Source organism: Camelus dromedarius, chromosome 13 (genome assembly GCF_036321535.1).
Source record: "Camelus dromedarius isolate mCamDro1 chromosome 13, mCamDro1.pat, whole genome shotgun sequence".
Taxonomy (NCBI): Eukaryota; Metazoa; Chordata; class Mammalia; order Artiodactyla; family Camelidae; genus Camelus; species Camelus dromedarius.
Window position 1 is genome coordinate 67804272 of NC_087448.1, and position 16601 is coordinate 67820872.

Sequence of the window (16601 nt, forward strand, 5' to 3'; positions counted from 1 at the left end):
GACTGGCTTATTTTGCTTAGCACAGCGGCCTCTGGGTTCATTCGTGTTGCAGCATGTCACAGGGTCATTTCCTTCTTTTTTAAGGGTGAGTAGTAGTCCATCGTGTGTGTGTGTGTGTGTGTGTGTGTGTGTGTGTGTGTCTATATGTCTTTATCTGTATAACTATATGTATATATATATATATATATATAAAATATATCACATTTTCTTTATTCATCCGTCAAATAACATTTAGGATTTAGGTTGTTTCTGTTATCTTGGCTACAGTGTTGCTATGGATGTGGGAGTGCAGATACCTCTTCAGGATCCTGACTTTAATTCTTTTGGATATATACCTAGAAGTTGAATTGCTGGATCAGATGGTCCTTTCAATGTTGAATTCGGCTTGCTAATATTTTGTTGAGGGTTTTTGCACCTATGTTCATCAGTGTTGTTGGCCTGTAATTTTTTTCTTGTCTGCTCTGTTTTTGTTACTCTTTTCTTCCCTCCCTACCCCACCTTTTTTTAGAGGAGGAAAGGGTTATTTGAATATTTTTTAGAATTCCATTTGAATCCATTTAGCCAAATGCTTTACATTATTCTAGTGGCTGCTTAGGAATTACAATATAATTGGGTAAGGATCCACTCGTACTTTCTGAGACTTTTCCAAAAGCAGCTTCATTGGGATATAATTTACGCAGCATAAAATTCATCTGTTTAAAGTATGTCATTCAATTGATTTTAATATATTTACAGACACACACAGCCATCACCGGAATCAGTTTCAGAACATTTTCATAATCTCTGAAAGAAACTTTGTACCCCTTAGCTGTCATCTCCCTCACCCTCCTTCCCCCAACCCTAAACAGCACTAATGTACTTTCTGTTTCCATGGACTTGCCCATTGTGGACTTTCATGCTAATCAAATTGTATAACATGCAGTCTTCAGTGATTGGCTTCTTTTATTTGCCATGATGTTTTCAAGGTTCACCCATGTTGTACCCTGCATTCGTACTTCATAGCTTTTTTAATAGCTAAAGAATGTTTCATTGTATAGATTTACTGTGTTTTATTTATCCACTCATCAGCTTGTTTCCACCTTGGGCAATTATGAATAACACTGGTGTAAACATTGAGGTACAAGTTTTTGCGCAGACGTATGTTTTCATATCTTGGAGTGTACGTACGGTAGTGCGTGGAACTGCCGGGTCATCCAAAAACTCTACGTTTAATTGAGGAGCTGCCAGGCTGTCCTCCAAAGTGGCTGCACCGTTTCACATTCTCGCCAGCAGTGTATGAGTTCTGCTTCCTGCAGAAGCTCGTCCACACTTGTTATTATCTGCCTTCTTAATCTAGTCGTGCTTGTGGATGCGAAGTGGTGTCTCCTTGTGGTTTTGATTTGATACCTCATGACTGATGATGTCAAGCATCTTTTCATGTTATTTATGTACTTTCAAATTTCATCTCAGTGAGATTTTCAAAGGGGAGGAGGTAAATGTATGCCTCAGTCTACCACCTTGACTCAAAAGTCTTTCCCTTTCTATTTAAAATGATAAAAATAAAGTGATTCCCTACCCTCACCCCTTTGTTGCCCTTTTAGGCAACACAAGAAGTGATTAACCAGAGCTGCCAGGATCTTGGAACCTTGTTAGGTAAAGAAAATGACCTGGCCCTAATCATCGATGGTAAAACATTGAAGCACGCCCTCCACTCAGAAGTCAAGAAGAACTTCCTCAGCCTGGCGCTCTCGTGCAGGGCAGTGCTATGTTGTCGGTAAGAGTGTATTCACTGTTGCGTTTTCTCCTGCCGTATTCGATCCTGTTTATGTAAAGAAAATATAGATACAAACATACAAGTTTTGCAGAGACAAAGTTCCTTACTGGGAAAATACATGCTCAAATTGAAACGAAAGGTCTGAATTTAACTCTAATTGTCAGGTTTATGATTCACTCAAAAGCAGTTTATCATTTTTCAGTGGTACATCGTGTATCGATGTATTGGCCAAATGAAAGAAGTCCTTCGGTTTAGAACAAAGGCCCTCAGTTTATTTATAGTGAGGGGCAAATTTAAAAAACTTCACTGACACCTGGAGGAAAATGAAGTTCTGAGTAAGGAGTGCAAGTAAAAACATTTTTTTTTTTAAAAAAGCACTTCATCTACAACAAAGATGGCTGGAGATGAGAAAATAATAAGAGTATACAGTTGTTCCTTGTTCCTCAATAAAATATTAAATGGGCCAATTATTAAAGCATGTTAGTCATAATTATGATGGACATGCTCCCTCAATCAAAGAGGGCCACTCTGCTTCGCACGTCTCACCACTGGAATGTAGACTTCATGAGGGCAGGAATGTTTGTGTGTTTTATTTTCTGCTCTATCACCAGCATCAAGAATTACACCTAGTTCTTGGTAAGTACACAAATATTTGTTGAATAAATGGTAAGTAATGAATATGAAGTTACCTTTAAGTAGCTTACTCAGCAAATTCGAAGGATAAACATAACAAGAAACTTTTTTATGTATTCAAGAAAACTTCTGTGCCATAAAATGTATTTTACAAATTTCAGACAGAAAACATTTTCTCATTCCTAGCTCCGATTATTGATAAGGAAGTGAATAGTTTGTGCCCATGGAAAAACCATAAAATTATTCCAATCAGTCAAAGGCTTACTTATCTCTGTATAGTCTTAGTTCATGATAACAGGTGGCCACAGTACCACAAATACTTCCATCAGTTCAAAGGTGTCTGAAGCACTTGTTTCATAGGTTGGATCTATTACACGCTCTTGCTAAATCATTGTTCACTTGGGCATTTGGTTGCATGTCATAGATTAAAAACCACAGTGAGAACTGGCTTCTGGTTGTAACTGACATATGAAATCCTATTCTTTTTTTTGGAAAATAATAACGTCTATTCAGTTGAAAAGAGTAGAAATTAGCTATTTGAAGTCTGTTTTGAATTTCTACTGTGTTTTAGGATTATGTTTTCTTATTACATCCATGCTTTTAAAAACATAGCATAGTGACTTTTTTTTCCTATCCCAAGTAGACTTCTCCCCTTACTTCAGATTTTGTGGAACTTCTATGTTGTTTCAGCCAATAGAATGACAAGGTGAACTTTGCCAGACTTGAACGTGAAGAGCGTCAATTGGGTATAGTCATACAACTCCAGGATTAGGGACGCTTGGCTTAATGCTCACACATGCAAACGTGACTTAAAATGTTTGATTGATTTAAATTCAACTAACAGTTGTTAAAAGAATAATACTATTTTAGGCTTTCTTTTCATATATGGGTGGGCATCCAGAATCAGAATAGTGATCATTCAGTGCTGGTCGAAAACTGACTGGGACCTTTGTAAAGGGCACAGAACCACGCGGATCAGTGACTGGAGACTTGAGGGTGTATAGCCAGGGGCAGAGAAGGCTTATTGGGTTGGTCCCTGATATCTGGAGAACTTGGCTGCCGCAAGGATGGATTAAGATTTGAAAGTATAAAGAATCAGACTTGAGATTAATTACATTGAGTTAGTTTTTTCCCCTCTGCATTTATGAGTCTAAATATGAAAGTAATCATCACACTAAATGGTGAAGTTACTGACGTTGCAGGTATTCCAGTAAAAGGACCAGTATCTCTTGATGGAACTAGACTTACAAATGGTTCCTAATATCTTCTACTTCGAAGCTTTTCATATTCTATCTACAACTCATTATATTTTATTCATTATGAAGCAAACGTTCTTTCCAACTATGTTTCAGGCTTAAAATTTAGAGCATATTCTAATCAAAGAAACCTCTATCTCCTCAATTTTTAATAATCTCACCTGAAGTTTGAAAAGGTTAAGTTTAAATTAGTTTTTTAGGAGCTGTTTTGTGGGAAGAGATTGATAAGTGAAGAAAATAAAATCTTTGTGTGCCCTTTTCATTTTTGATAGAAGTGTGTGTCTGACTTACTGAGTGAAGAATAAATGAGTGATGCAGAAGAGAGGAAGTTTTGCTTCTCCTCCTTTGGTATATTTGTAAATATTTTCTGGGTAGACAGGGTCTGCTATCCTGAAATTTTTTAGGCATATTAAATTTGCTTTTGTAGCTTGTCTCAGGGAAAAAAAAAGTATCAATGATGTATCCTAGTCTGCACTGGACACATAACATGAGAAAGAACCAACCTTTGTTAAGTCACGTAGCTTTGGTTTGTTGTTACCACAGCATAACCTCAGCTCTCCTGACTGATACCTTCTTGTTTTTCTATCTCCTTGTATTTTCAAGCTTACTTGAGGGTGGTTTGATTTTCAAAGGCTCCTCTACATTCCTCTCTTTGGGTAAATGCCTTCATGCAGTCTCAGAAATGGTAGCCCTTCACTTCTTCCTCTCGTGTATGTAGATGTAAGTTAACACAGCCGCCCAGAGTGAGGCAGCAGGTGCTGGAGGGGAGAGTGGAAAACGGAGCTGTGCATCTCCGTGCAAACTGGGCAGCCAGGAGTGTGTATTTCTTTGGGGATGTTAAAGCAGCTACTCTGTGGTTTTGTGTTTTTTGATTGTTTGGGGATGTGTGTGTGTGTGTGTGTGTGCTTTTCTTTTTGTTTTTGGTGGGGGTAGGTGGGAACTTTCATATGTATGTAAAAAGCTGAATTAATGAATTGGGAAGTTTACCAGGAACGGTCACTTACGTGTGGCTGTATGTAGATTACTGTGGACTCCTATGTAAAGCCTCCTAGAACAGGGCGAAGTAACATGAACCCAAACAAAATGCTTAAAAGTGGTTGTTTCTGTCCTCTTTTTCAGATTATCTCCCCTCCAGAAGGCTGAAATAGTGGACTTGGTTAAGAAGCATGTAAGGGCCATCACCCTGGCCATCGGGGACGGGGCCAATGACGTCGGGATGATCCAGACGGCCCACATTGGGGTGGGGATCAGCGGGAACGAGGGCATGCTGGCCACCAACAACTCGGACTACGCCATCGCACAGGTCCGCGGCCGGGGTGGCCGGGGTGGCCGGCTGGCGTGGAGTGTTGAAGACCTTGTGTCCACCCCTGAGGCCTACCCTACTTTCCAAGCTGCTTTCTGTTAGAAGCCACCAGCACGTGTGGGCTTCTCTTTCATTGTGTCCCTAGGCATCTGCAGCATTGGAGGCTTCCCCCTGCCAGCTGTGGAGCTGGCAAAGCTGCCGCCGCTCAGAATCGGTAGCTCTGCTAATTCAGCCTCTAAACCCCAGTCTCTGCAGTCTGCAGTCTGCACTGTGCACTTTGCTTTCTCATGTCTCCAGGAGAAGACTTAAAATCTCCCTGTGCCCCCCACCCCCCCTTTTTAAGGAGGCACTGGCTCTTGGCAGGCATTTTAAGAAAATAGAAATTGTTTTTTAGGGCAGTTTTAGCTTCACAGCAGTACAGATATGTCCTGGGTACCCCCGTCCGGCACACACGCTCAGACTGCCCTGTTGTCAGCGTCCTCCCCAGAGCAGTACACCCCTGGTAATGGGCGGACCTGCACTGCCACATCAGCATCATAGTTTACAGTAGGACTGACTCTTGGTGGGTCTGGACGAGGGTGCAGTGACTTGTGTCCACCACTGCAGTGCCACACAGAGCAGTTTCACGGCCCTCAGAATCCTCTGTGCCCCTCTGCTCATCCCTCCCTTCGCCCCAACCCTTGGAAACCACTGATCGCTTCCATTTCCATCGTTTTTGCCTTTCCCATCATGTCGTATTGTTGGAATCACGCAGAACATCGTCGCCTTTCTGAACTGGCTTCTTTCACTTGGTAATAGGCGTTTAAAATCTCTCCGTGTCTTTCAAGTCTCTTGTGCCATTGATTCTTGCTTTGGCCCCTGTGAAAACGTTATTTCAGGTTAATGATAACACATCAGTTTTCTTCCCATTGTGCTTTTACCTGAGAGCAGCTCTGACTGGAGCCAGGGAGAGGGTATTCCGCCAGAGCATGGGCCGTTTCAGCCTCTCCCAGAGTGAGGCTTGGCCCCAGGGCCGTAGTGGACAGCCCCCCATTTCCGCCCGGCCTGCCCCCGCCCTCTCATAGGCTACAGCCTAGGGTCCACCCTGGGTCTACGCGTCGTTCTGCTCACCGCCTGGATCCTTTTATTCTCTGAAAAGAGTGACTCCTTTGCTTTCCCCTCCCCAAATGTCTTAATATTTTTAAGTCATCCCAAGAAATACAGCTTTCACTTAGAATTTCTTTTTTTTTTCTCCCTGCAAATAAATCATCACAAAGCGAAAATTTGAGGCACTAGGAATGTTGTCTGTAATGACTTGTGTAGTATCAAGTTCTCGGTGAAAGCAAAACCCATCCTTCTTGAATTCACTGATTTCATAGTAGCCACGCATTTTATGACTCTGCATCTCCCTTCCCATCCTGACCCTCATGTTCCAAACTCTTAAGCATTCTTTTTTGAAAGGCTAAGTATTTTTTTTCCATCTGTACCAACTCATGCCATTCTGAGGTTGATGTTTAATTTTCGTAGTCACTCAATTACTGAGTTGCCTCATTTTGTGGAATAACTCTCTTGAATATTCAAAACACGCTTATCGAGTGCCCCCCCACACCTTAGGCACATTCCTGGGTGTCTGGGATTCCTCAGAGCACAGAGTAAACAGTGAGCCCTGCTCTCATAGTTTCTGTTGTAGGAGACAGAAAAAAACCAGTAATTACAGTAGTAGATGAAGCCTGTCCTTTGTTTGAAGGTGATAAGTGCTGTGGAGAAGGACAAAGTGGATGAGGGTAAGGCAGCTCGGGAGTGCTGCAGAAATCCCACGTCTCCTCCTTGCACGTTTTAATTTTCCTTTCTGTATATTTACTGTGGGAAACGGGGGACTGATTTCTGTGAGACTTTCTTACATGTACCTGATCAGATAGAAGAATCAGTGACTGAGGTTCTTGTTTCCAGTATGAGGTTCCTTTCATTAAATAATTCTGACCCTTTCTCATGACTAAGGTCCTAGGTGTGCTAGTGACCAGGATTCTTGGCCTCCTTAATAGAAGTTGATAAGAGGACGGAGAAATGCAGGCAAGGCTTTACTGGGACTCGCGCTGCAGCAGGAGGGAGTGAGAGCAAGGAACAGGTGCCCTTCCTCGCTCCCTGAGTGGAGGCGGGCTGGGCCCTTATGTGGGGTGAGGGTGTGTGGGTCCGGGGGGTCGGGCCGCAGGGGCGGCTTAGGGTCTGCCCGCCCCCCTGGTGGGGCTGAGTGCAGGGGCCGTGAGCAGTACCTGCTTCTGCTCCTGACACCTCAAAAGTGGCAGCTGGGTTCTTGGTTTCCTTGTATCTTGTTGTTCATAATTCACAGTTACTGTTAGTCCCTTATAGTTTCCTTGTATCCTGTTGCTGGAGGAGACGTTTGTCCAGGTGCAGGCACTGTAGCAGAGTCCCAGGTCCCAGGTCCCAGGTCCCAGCCGGTCTCAGGTGTGGATCAGATTAAATTCAAAGCCTTGCATGTGACAAGTGAAAATCCAGGTGGCATTTGCTGGGGAGGAAAAGTGATGATTAATTCTTTTTAGTGATAAGAGAAGTTAATCTTACAAAGCTTTAAGAAATTCCTTTATAGTGAACAGCTGAGTCAGATTGTCCAGGAACGGGTATCCTCCATGGCAAGAACTGCTGATCTGTGAAACTCTGGGAAAAGGACATTTTGTGGGTTTTGTCACTAAGTGGTAGGTTCCTTTGAACTTCATTACTATTATTTCTGTCTTTTAGTTTAGCTACTTAGAGAAGCTGCTGTTGGTTCATGGAGCTTGGAATTATTTTCGAGTGACTAAATGCATATTGTACTGTTTCTACAAGAATGTCGTGTTGTACATCATTGAGGTAAGAAAGAAGATAGGCTTTCTTTCCTTGAGGAGCTAGGGCTTTGACATAAAGCTTGATAGTGCAGTATTTTTTCATATTTATGTCGCTTAAGGTGGCATTATATAATCCTGCTTTAAGTTTTTGCCTGCATATAATTGATTTAGTAAAAAATGTTATGTTAAGCAAAAATGTTATGACATTATGATGACTTATTGACATAGTCTGTGATTAAAAAAACATATCCTGTTTGAAACTGTAGTGCATCTCTGCCAGCTCCTGGTAATTAAAGGACCCGGAGGACTCTGGGCTCTTTAACTGTTCTCCTGACAGGAAACCTCGTCAGAAGGCTTCCTAACACCTCACTGAGGGAAGGAAAGGGCCGTGTCCTTCCAGACACCTTCTCTGCCTTTTGTGTCTCGGCTGTTCTGAGCTTTGGCGGTTAAAGCAAGTGGGAAAAGAAACTTTTCACTGCCATTGTTTCCACACCAGGAAAGTAAAATGACACAAACCCGGGCCTGCTCTCCTGCCCCCGTCTGGGGCGGCTGGGCCGTGGCCCTGGCACTGCAGCCGGCCGTGCCGCTCGCCCCTGGCTCCCTTCCTCCGGCCGGAGCCCGGCAGCGGGGCCGCCTCCTCCTGAAAATGGACCAAATGACGGTTCCATAACTGCATTTTTTTATGGAATCTGAAGTTTGTCATGTTTTTATTGCTTCTGAAAATGCATGCTTTCTCTGCTGTGCAGTGTATAAGGGCTATGGGATGTGGGAGTGAATCTTCTTGTCTTTACTGAGGTATGGTTGGTTCACAGTGTTAGTTTCAGGTGGACAACGTCGTGATTCAGCATTTGTACACATTATACTCCAATTAACGTTATTACAGAATAATGGCTGTATTTCCCTCTACTGTACAATAGAGCTTGCATACATCTTATTTATGTATTTAAAAGGTAAGTATTTATTAGTTTTAATTGAAATATAGTTGATTTACAAAATTACATTAGTTTCAAGTGTATGTGCTTATTTTATACGTGACAGTTTGTGTCTCTTAATCCTGCTTCCCTATTGTCCCTCCCTACTGGTAACCATGAGTTTGTTCTCCGTATCTGTGTCTCTTTCTGTTTTGTTACATACATTCATTTATGTTATTTTTTTAGATTCCACGTAGTGATAACATAGAGAATTTGTGTGTCTCTGTCTGGCTTACTGCACTAAGCATAATGTTCTCTAGGTCCATCCAAGTTGTTGCAAATGGCAGAATTCCATTCTTTTTTGTGGCCGAGTAATATTCCACTGTATGTATATACCACACCTCCTTTATCCAGTCTGTTGATGGACACATTATTTGCAATAGCCAAGATATGGCACTGAATCTTCTAAGGGCCATCCTGACTTTAAAAATACCTGTGTAAGCCTTACATTTGGCTGTGGAAATATATTTTTAAACATTTTATTTTGAAATAATTATAGATTCACAGGAAGTTATAAAAAATATTTGCAGGAGATCTGGTGAACCCTTCATCATCCAGTTGCCCCCAAAGATAACACCTTGTATAAAACCACAGGAGAATATGAAAACCAGGAAATTGCTGTCAGTACAACTCCCAGAGCTTATTCAGATTTCATCAGCCTTACACACATGTGTGTATGTGTACATGTCTGTCACTCTATGCACTTTTATCCCTGTGTAGACTCATAACCACCAGAGTAATCAGGACACAGACACGTTACAGAAAAAGCTACAACAGAAAAAGCCACATCACTGCAGGATCTCCTCATGCTGCCCCTTCATACCCACACCCATCACTAATCCCTGGCAGTGACTAACCTGCTCTCTATCCTTGTAACTTGCAAGAATGTTATAAAAGTACAGTCACAGACTATGTAACTTTTTGAGACTGGATTTTTTTTTCACTCAGTGTAGTTCCTTTCGGATCTATCCAAGTTGTTGCGTGCACAATCATTTCCCCTTTTTATCGCTGTGTAGTACTCCAGCTCAGACCTGTTAGGATGGCTACTATTGGGGAAAAAAAAAAACAAAACCCAAAACAGAAAAAAACAAGTGTTTGTGAGGATGTTGAGAAGTGGGAACTCTTGTACACAGTAGGTGAGAATGCAAAATGGTGCAACTGCTAGATGGAAAACAGTATGATAACTCCCCCACCATTAAAATCAGAATTACCATGTGATCAGTAATTCCACTTCCGACGGTGCCGCCCAAAGAACTGAAAGCAAGACTTGAAGAGATATTTACACACCATAGTCACAGCAGCACTTTTCACGAGAGCCAAGAGTGAAAGCAACCCAAGTGTCCAATGAAGGATGAATGGATAAATGAACTGGGATATATGCACACAATGGACTAGGACTCAGCCTTTAAAAGGAAGGAAATTCCAACATGCTGGAACGTGCGTGACCCTCGAGGACATTGTGGTATGTGAAATAAGCCAATCACATACAGACAAAACTGTACAATTCCACTTACATGAAATATATAAGGAGTCAAATTTACAGAGTCAGAAAAGTAGAATGGTGGTTGCCAGGGGCTGGGGAGTTGTTCAGTGGGTATAGAGTTTAAGTTCTGGGTAATGAAAAAGTTCTGGAGGCTGGTTGTGCAAACAATGTGAATAAACTTAACACGACTGAACTATACACTTAAAAGTGGTTGAGATGGTAAATTTTATGTGTTTCTTGCCACTGTTAAAGAGGGTACAGCTCAAGTGGTAGAGCACATGCTTATCATGCATGAGGTCCTGGGTTCAGTCCCCAGTACTTCCTGCAAGAATATATAAATAAGTAAATTTAATTACCTCCCCCAACAGCAACAACAAAAAAGAGTAAAATAAAATCAGTTTCAAAAAGAAAGCTTTATTTCTTCCTTTCTAACCTGTAAGACTTTTATTTCTTTTCCTTGACTTTTTGCACTGACAAAACTTCCAGCCCTGTGTTGAATAGGACTGGTGAGAGGGGACATCCCTGCCTTGTCCCTAATCTTAGTGGTTTTTCACCTCTTGGTGTGCGCCCTTCATCAGGTTGAGGACATTCCTCTCTATCCCTAGAATGCTCAGAGTTTTCATCATGAATTGGTGTTGGATTTTGTCAGAGCTTTTCCTGTCAAATGGTGTAATCACCACGACTTTTATTCTTAGCTTGTTCATATGTGGGTTCCACTGATTGATTTTCAAATATTGGACCAGTTTTGTGTGTCTGGAATAAAATCGACTTGGTTGTGGTATATGGTTCTTTTCATACATTGATAGATGTGATTTGCTAATCTTTTGTTGAGGATTTTGCTAGTCCTGTTACTGCATTTTTGGCAGTCCAATGACAAGTCGAGTGAGCAAGTTTCCTTTTCTGAGGAATAAAAAATATTCAATGACTTTGGTTCCATTTTTCATAAATAATACTCTATTTGAGGAAAGTCTGAGGAGCTTGGCAAGCCAGCCACACCTGGAAAAACTTTCTAACAACTCACCAAATCTGAGTGAACTCTAGCTGGACTGTGACTTTCCCATTTTTAAATATATTTAGTTGCATTTTCCCATATACTTTAAAGAATAAAATGTGATTTCTACAGAAAGCTGTTACTAGTTAGCTGTATATGACCACTGCAGGAGTTCTGTCTGGGCATATATATGCTTCCACTGGAAGGCTATCAAAAATGACATTAACATGTTCAGGAATTGTCCTGTACTTATATTTTTGGAGGTGGATGGCATTAACTAGTTTGAAAGACAGATTGTATAGTATGTTGAAAAGCTATAATGTATGTTTTGAATAAATAACATCGAGAAAAAGTAAGTTTTATAAGTATTTAAAATACTGTACTTGGTCATTCTTTTCCTCACATCATCAAATGAGATTTTGCCAAAATGTAAATGAAATCAACCTTGAGTGTTTGAGCTAAAGAAAGCCAGTCCATTTATTTTAAAACTTCTATTTAGTCCTTTGTTATTGTTCTTTCGCTATCAAATAAGTGATTTCAGTGAGATATGTTGATCTAATTGCCCGATAATGCATTGCTTCAGTAAAGAGTGATGTTGAGTTGTAAAGTTTCAGAATGACTGTGGCGTCAACCATCATAGCACCTAAAACTAATCACGTGTACAATTGGCACATCAAAATTCTTTCCGGAAACGTCTTGCCAAGTCCTGGGCTACTTGGAGAAGCTGTCAAAATCTCAGAAATTTGTGGTAGTGAAGGGTGTTATTTCAAATGAGGGGCATACATTCGTATCTTGTCCAGGATTACCTGGTGCTAACCTGCTAACTCTGTGAACTGGGACTAGAATTGAAATATTTGTGTCTTTCAGCAACTTGGCGTATACTGGGTGCAGAAAACATAGTTTTAGTACTTAATGGCGATCCTTGACTTTATTCTTCTGAAAATGTACTTAATTGTAAACTGCATTTTGTTACCATCTGACTGTTTCCATATAGTTATGTTTTAACCAATTTAATTGAACTGCAAGTTGCTTCAGAACATGAGCTGTAGTTTACAGATACATTTTGTTGATAATTCCAATTCATTCTAGGAAGAATTCGAGATGTGTTTTTTAGAATTATATTGTATGTCTGTACATGTAGTTAAGTCACAAAAGTAACATTTATTCAGTGGTATCAATGTGTTACTCACTGTGATGATCATTTTTTATGTATTATCTTATGTAAAACTTGCAAGTCCTATGAGAAACTGAGGCTTAGAGAGGCTGAATCACTCATCTAGGGTCACACAGCAGTGAGAGGGAGGAAGTGAGTGACCTGGGATTCAAACGCAGGCGCGCCTGACTGTAAATTGCGTGCATGTAGACTGTCTCTCATGGTTGAAAAGATGGAATTGGGATTAGTATCTTCATAATCCCGAAGTCTGAAATGTAGTAAAAGAGGATTTTTTCATGATATTAATGCTACGAAGGGTCTTATGGTTAATGATACATTTTAACAAGTCACCCCTAACATGAGTGGATGAGTGTGGGCTGAGGATCTCATGGCTCTGGGCTCCAAACCTGTCTCTGCCACTTACTGGCATGTGGCTTGAGTAACGTAACCTCTCTGAGCCTTAGTTCTCACAATTCCTAAATCTAGATACAAGTAGTAATAATACCTACTTTTTGCTATTGCTGTTAGGATTAAATATGACAGTGCCTTTAGAGGGACAGTACAGTGCCTTGTACATGATATGTACCCAGTATGGGCTTGCTGTTATTATTATTAGAGCACTGTGACAGGAAAGGGACATTTGTGGTAACTGTGTGCATAGAAGACACACAATAAACCCTTATTACTCAATTTGAGATTAGTTGCCAGTGGCCTTTTCCAAGAAATGCCCATTTTGGTATAAATATATATGCCATTAATTAACCAAGTACATCAGTGCTGTTTAATATCAGTAATATGTGATATCTGAAATTCATAACTTATGAAAGGACAGTTGTGTGGCGCCACAGCAGCTCTTAGTTCTTCCAGCCGAGGTGAACATCTTCTGTGCCACTGTTTTTCTTATTGAAGCACAGTCAGCTACAATGTGTCAGTTTCCGGTGCACAGCACCATGTCCCAGTCATGCATATACAGACATATGTTCATTTTCATATTCTTTTCCATTAAAAGTTATTACAAGATATTGAACATAGTTCCCTGTGCTATGCAGAAGAAACTTTTTAAAAATCTATTTTTATATATAGTGGCTAACATTTGTAAATCTCAAACACCCAAATTTATCCCTTCCCACCCCCTTTCCCCAGTAATCATAAGATTGTTTGGTATGTCTACAAGTCTGTCTCTGTTTCTGTGCTGCTTTTTAAACTACGAGGGTGTGTTTAGGTCAGCACTAATTGAGTGGTTCTCTTGGCTTCCTTCTCTTTCAGCTTTGGTTCGCCTTCATGAATGGATTTTCTGGGCAGATTATATTTGACCGTTGGTGCATCAGCTTGTACAACTTGGTAAGCTCTCCCCATCTCTCCCTGATGATGTGCAGAAGTGCACTGTTTGTGTCTGGGAAGTTTATCTGAGTCCATCATCTGTGTCCACGCCAGCCCCACAAATACGTCTTTAGGGCCTTGTTGCTGCCACACATGGTTGCTAGTCATGGTAGGTCATTCTAGAGTAAGTAAGTGAAATTTGCTCCCAATGTATTTTGATGATGTATTTGAAATCTCTTTAACTCCACGCCTGTACAATATTTTCATACTTTTAAGCCAGGTAAAAATTGTTGAACTCTACCTAAACCCATTCCATTTAATATATATTCAGATTTATCTATCTTTGTGTCTGTCTGTGTATGTGTGTGTGTAATTCCATGTCCTTTTAAACCTCCTGGTAGAAAATTTGTACTTGTGGAAATATAATACACTCTATTTGTACTAAATGATGAATTTTTATATCAAGCCTATAGTAAATACTATTTTCCATTTTAATGGAATTTTCTAACAATAAGTAATTCCATATCATTACTTGAATTATTCTGAGTTCAAAAAGTAGATGTAAATTAAACAGTCAGGCTAAATGACTTATTAGCTACATCACCATTTAATTTCTGTTTTATTTTATTTTTGTTGTACTGTTATTCCACTTAAGGGTTAGAAGTTAGGAAACCTAGCATAAAAATTAGGTTCCAGCAAGTGTATCATGAGCTCTCTCCTGCACTGCACTACACAGTCACATTATATTTTGCATGCCCCGTGCCCTAACTCCTAAAATTCTGTCTTCTGGGAGTTTACATCCCCAAACAGAAAGCACGGATGGAAGTCACTAGATAGAAGTCATTGGGTGCCCAATAGTATAAAAATGTCTAGTGCTGTGAGCATTTACAGTTGTGCACATGCCAGTGGCTAGACGTACTTGACTGGCACACTGCACAGTGAAGCTGAGGCCCTACAGAGAGTTTTCTCTGCCAGGCTCTTGGTCACAGGTGGCAATACTGGTAGACTTTCTCCAGAGTTTTATTAGAGACAAGAGTAGGGAGAGGCAGAGTCTCTCCTCTGTGTTAGACAAATCACTATGAATGCATAAGCCAGATACTGGTCAGTGGAATCTGATTTTTTTCAATAAAGGAAAACACAGATGCTGGCATTTTTATAAGCAGCAAAAGGGACTACAGTGGGAAACCTAATTATGGACAACTGAGGATAAAGTATGACGGCATGCTTATTCAGTATCCTTTGACTTATTACAGCTCATCTCATTACAAGCATATTTTACAGATGAAAAAAAAAGAGGCCCTGGACATTCTAAATAGTTACTGGCGATGCCAGATAGATTCTGCCTACTTATTTGATAACTAAATTTAAATGAGCTGTCATACTGTTTCTAGAGATCAGATATGATTTCTGCTATTGCTCACGCATGACCAACTGCTATAGGAATTGCACTCCTACCAGAAGAAAACTAGAGTCCCGGAAAAAAGTCTACGGACCAGTAGTTCTCAGCCTTTAGACAACAGGCTACTCATGGCTGTGATCTCTGAGGGCAGGCCTGTGTCAGGGCCGCACTGAAGGAAGACAGGCCCAAAGAGGTCCCAGGTTCCTAGTGAACTGAAGACAGCGCTTGGAGGCTAGTGGGCCAGGACAGCTGGGATTCAGCAGACAGAGGATCAGAGAAGGGCAGGACCGCTTCTCGGCCTTCTGGCTAAGATCAAGTGCAGAGAAGGGCAAATTGTACTGAGGGGCGGAGAGGCAGAAAGAGGTGCAGGCACAGAGAAGTACAGAGACGAGTGTTTCTGGAAGTCTGCGGAGAGCCCCCAGGAGCCTGGCTGCGGATTTATCTGTGTGTGCCTGAGAAAAGTCTACTCAAAGGTAAGGGAAAAAAAAAAAAAAAAAAAAAAGCAGAAAGCAGGAGGCTGAGTTCCTGGAGCCCATTCCGGCCTGGGAAAGTTTGTATTCCCATCAGCCAGTTTGGGAAGACTTATTACACAGGATATTGGGGAAATTCCTTATATAAGTCACACTTTTAACAATAAGGGTGAATTAGTCTCATAATAAGCACTGTTCTGGACCCATCATAACAAAACTGAAAAGCCTCAAAAGTATCAAGCTGATTTGCAAGTCACTTACCTGCACGTCAGAACACAGGCAAACAATTTTTTTTTAATTTGTAATTTTTTTAATTAAATAAAGATTCTTATCCTAGAAATGCAAGTTTGGTTTACTACTTAAAATCCAAACAGTGAATTCCACCTTGTTAACTGATTTAAGGAAGAACCATATGATCATCTCGACAGATGCAGTCAAAACACTCGAGAGAATTTGTCACCCATTCCTAATGAGCACTTAGAAGGTGCTTCTGTAAAAACCCACAGCTAATGTCACACCTGAAGGCAAAACAGTGTGTTCCCCTAGGGTCAGGAACAAGACAGGAATGTGTGTTCTTACCATTTCTATTCAATATTGTCTGTAGTTCCTAACCAGTAAATAAGACAAAAAAAAAAAAAAAAAACCCAAAACACAATGGATTAGAAAAGAAGTAGAACTTTCTTTATTTGCTGTTAACATCGTGCACAAAATTCTAAAGGATCTACAGAGGCCATATGTTAGGTTGTCATAAAGGCCCCAGTTGCTCCTGCCCCTGTGATCCACACCCTTTGGTGTGCCCACCCGCACTGACTCTGGGTTTCCCCGTGTCACCCATGTGATTTGATTTGGCCAATGGGACAATAGTAAACCTCAGAAACCCAGAGATGTGAAAAATGCTTGCTCAGTGAAGTCTCTCCTGTCTTGCTGCTCTTTGTGAAGAATCCTTGGTTAAAGTGCCACAGGAATAGGAACCACATGGGGCAGAAATATGCAGAAATAGATATTTCAGATGAGGCTCTGATGTCCTTTTTCCAAGAAGTCTTTTTGACA

At 40.8% G+C, this 16601-nt stretch overlaps 1 protein-coding gene across 1 annotated transcript in view; it reads left to right on the forward strand.

The window, feature by feature from the left end:
- LOC105090372 (phospholipid-transporting ATPase IB) overlaps positions 1-16601 on the forward strand; it is a 94773-nt gene that overhangs the window by 45524 nt on the left and 32648 nt on the right. Inside the window, exons 24-27 of the mRNA XM_064492886.1 lie at positions 1581-1753; positions 4762-4945; positions 7679-7789; positions 13629-13703. Coding sequence (XP_064348956.1) covers positions 1581-1753; positions 4762-4945; positions 7679-7789; positions 13629-13703 — 543 coding nt within the window. The remainder of the gene's footprint in view (positions 1-1580; positions 1754-4761; positions 4946-7678; positions 7790-13628; positions 13704-16601) is intronic.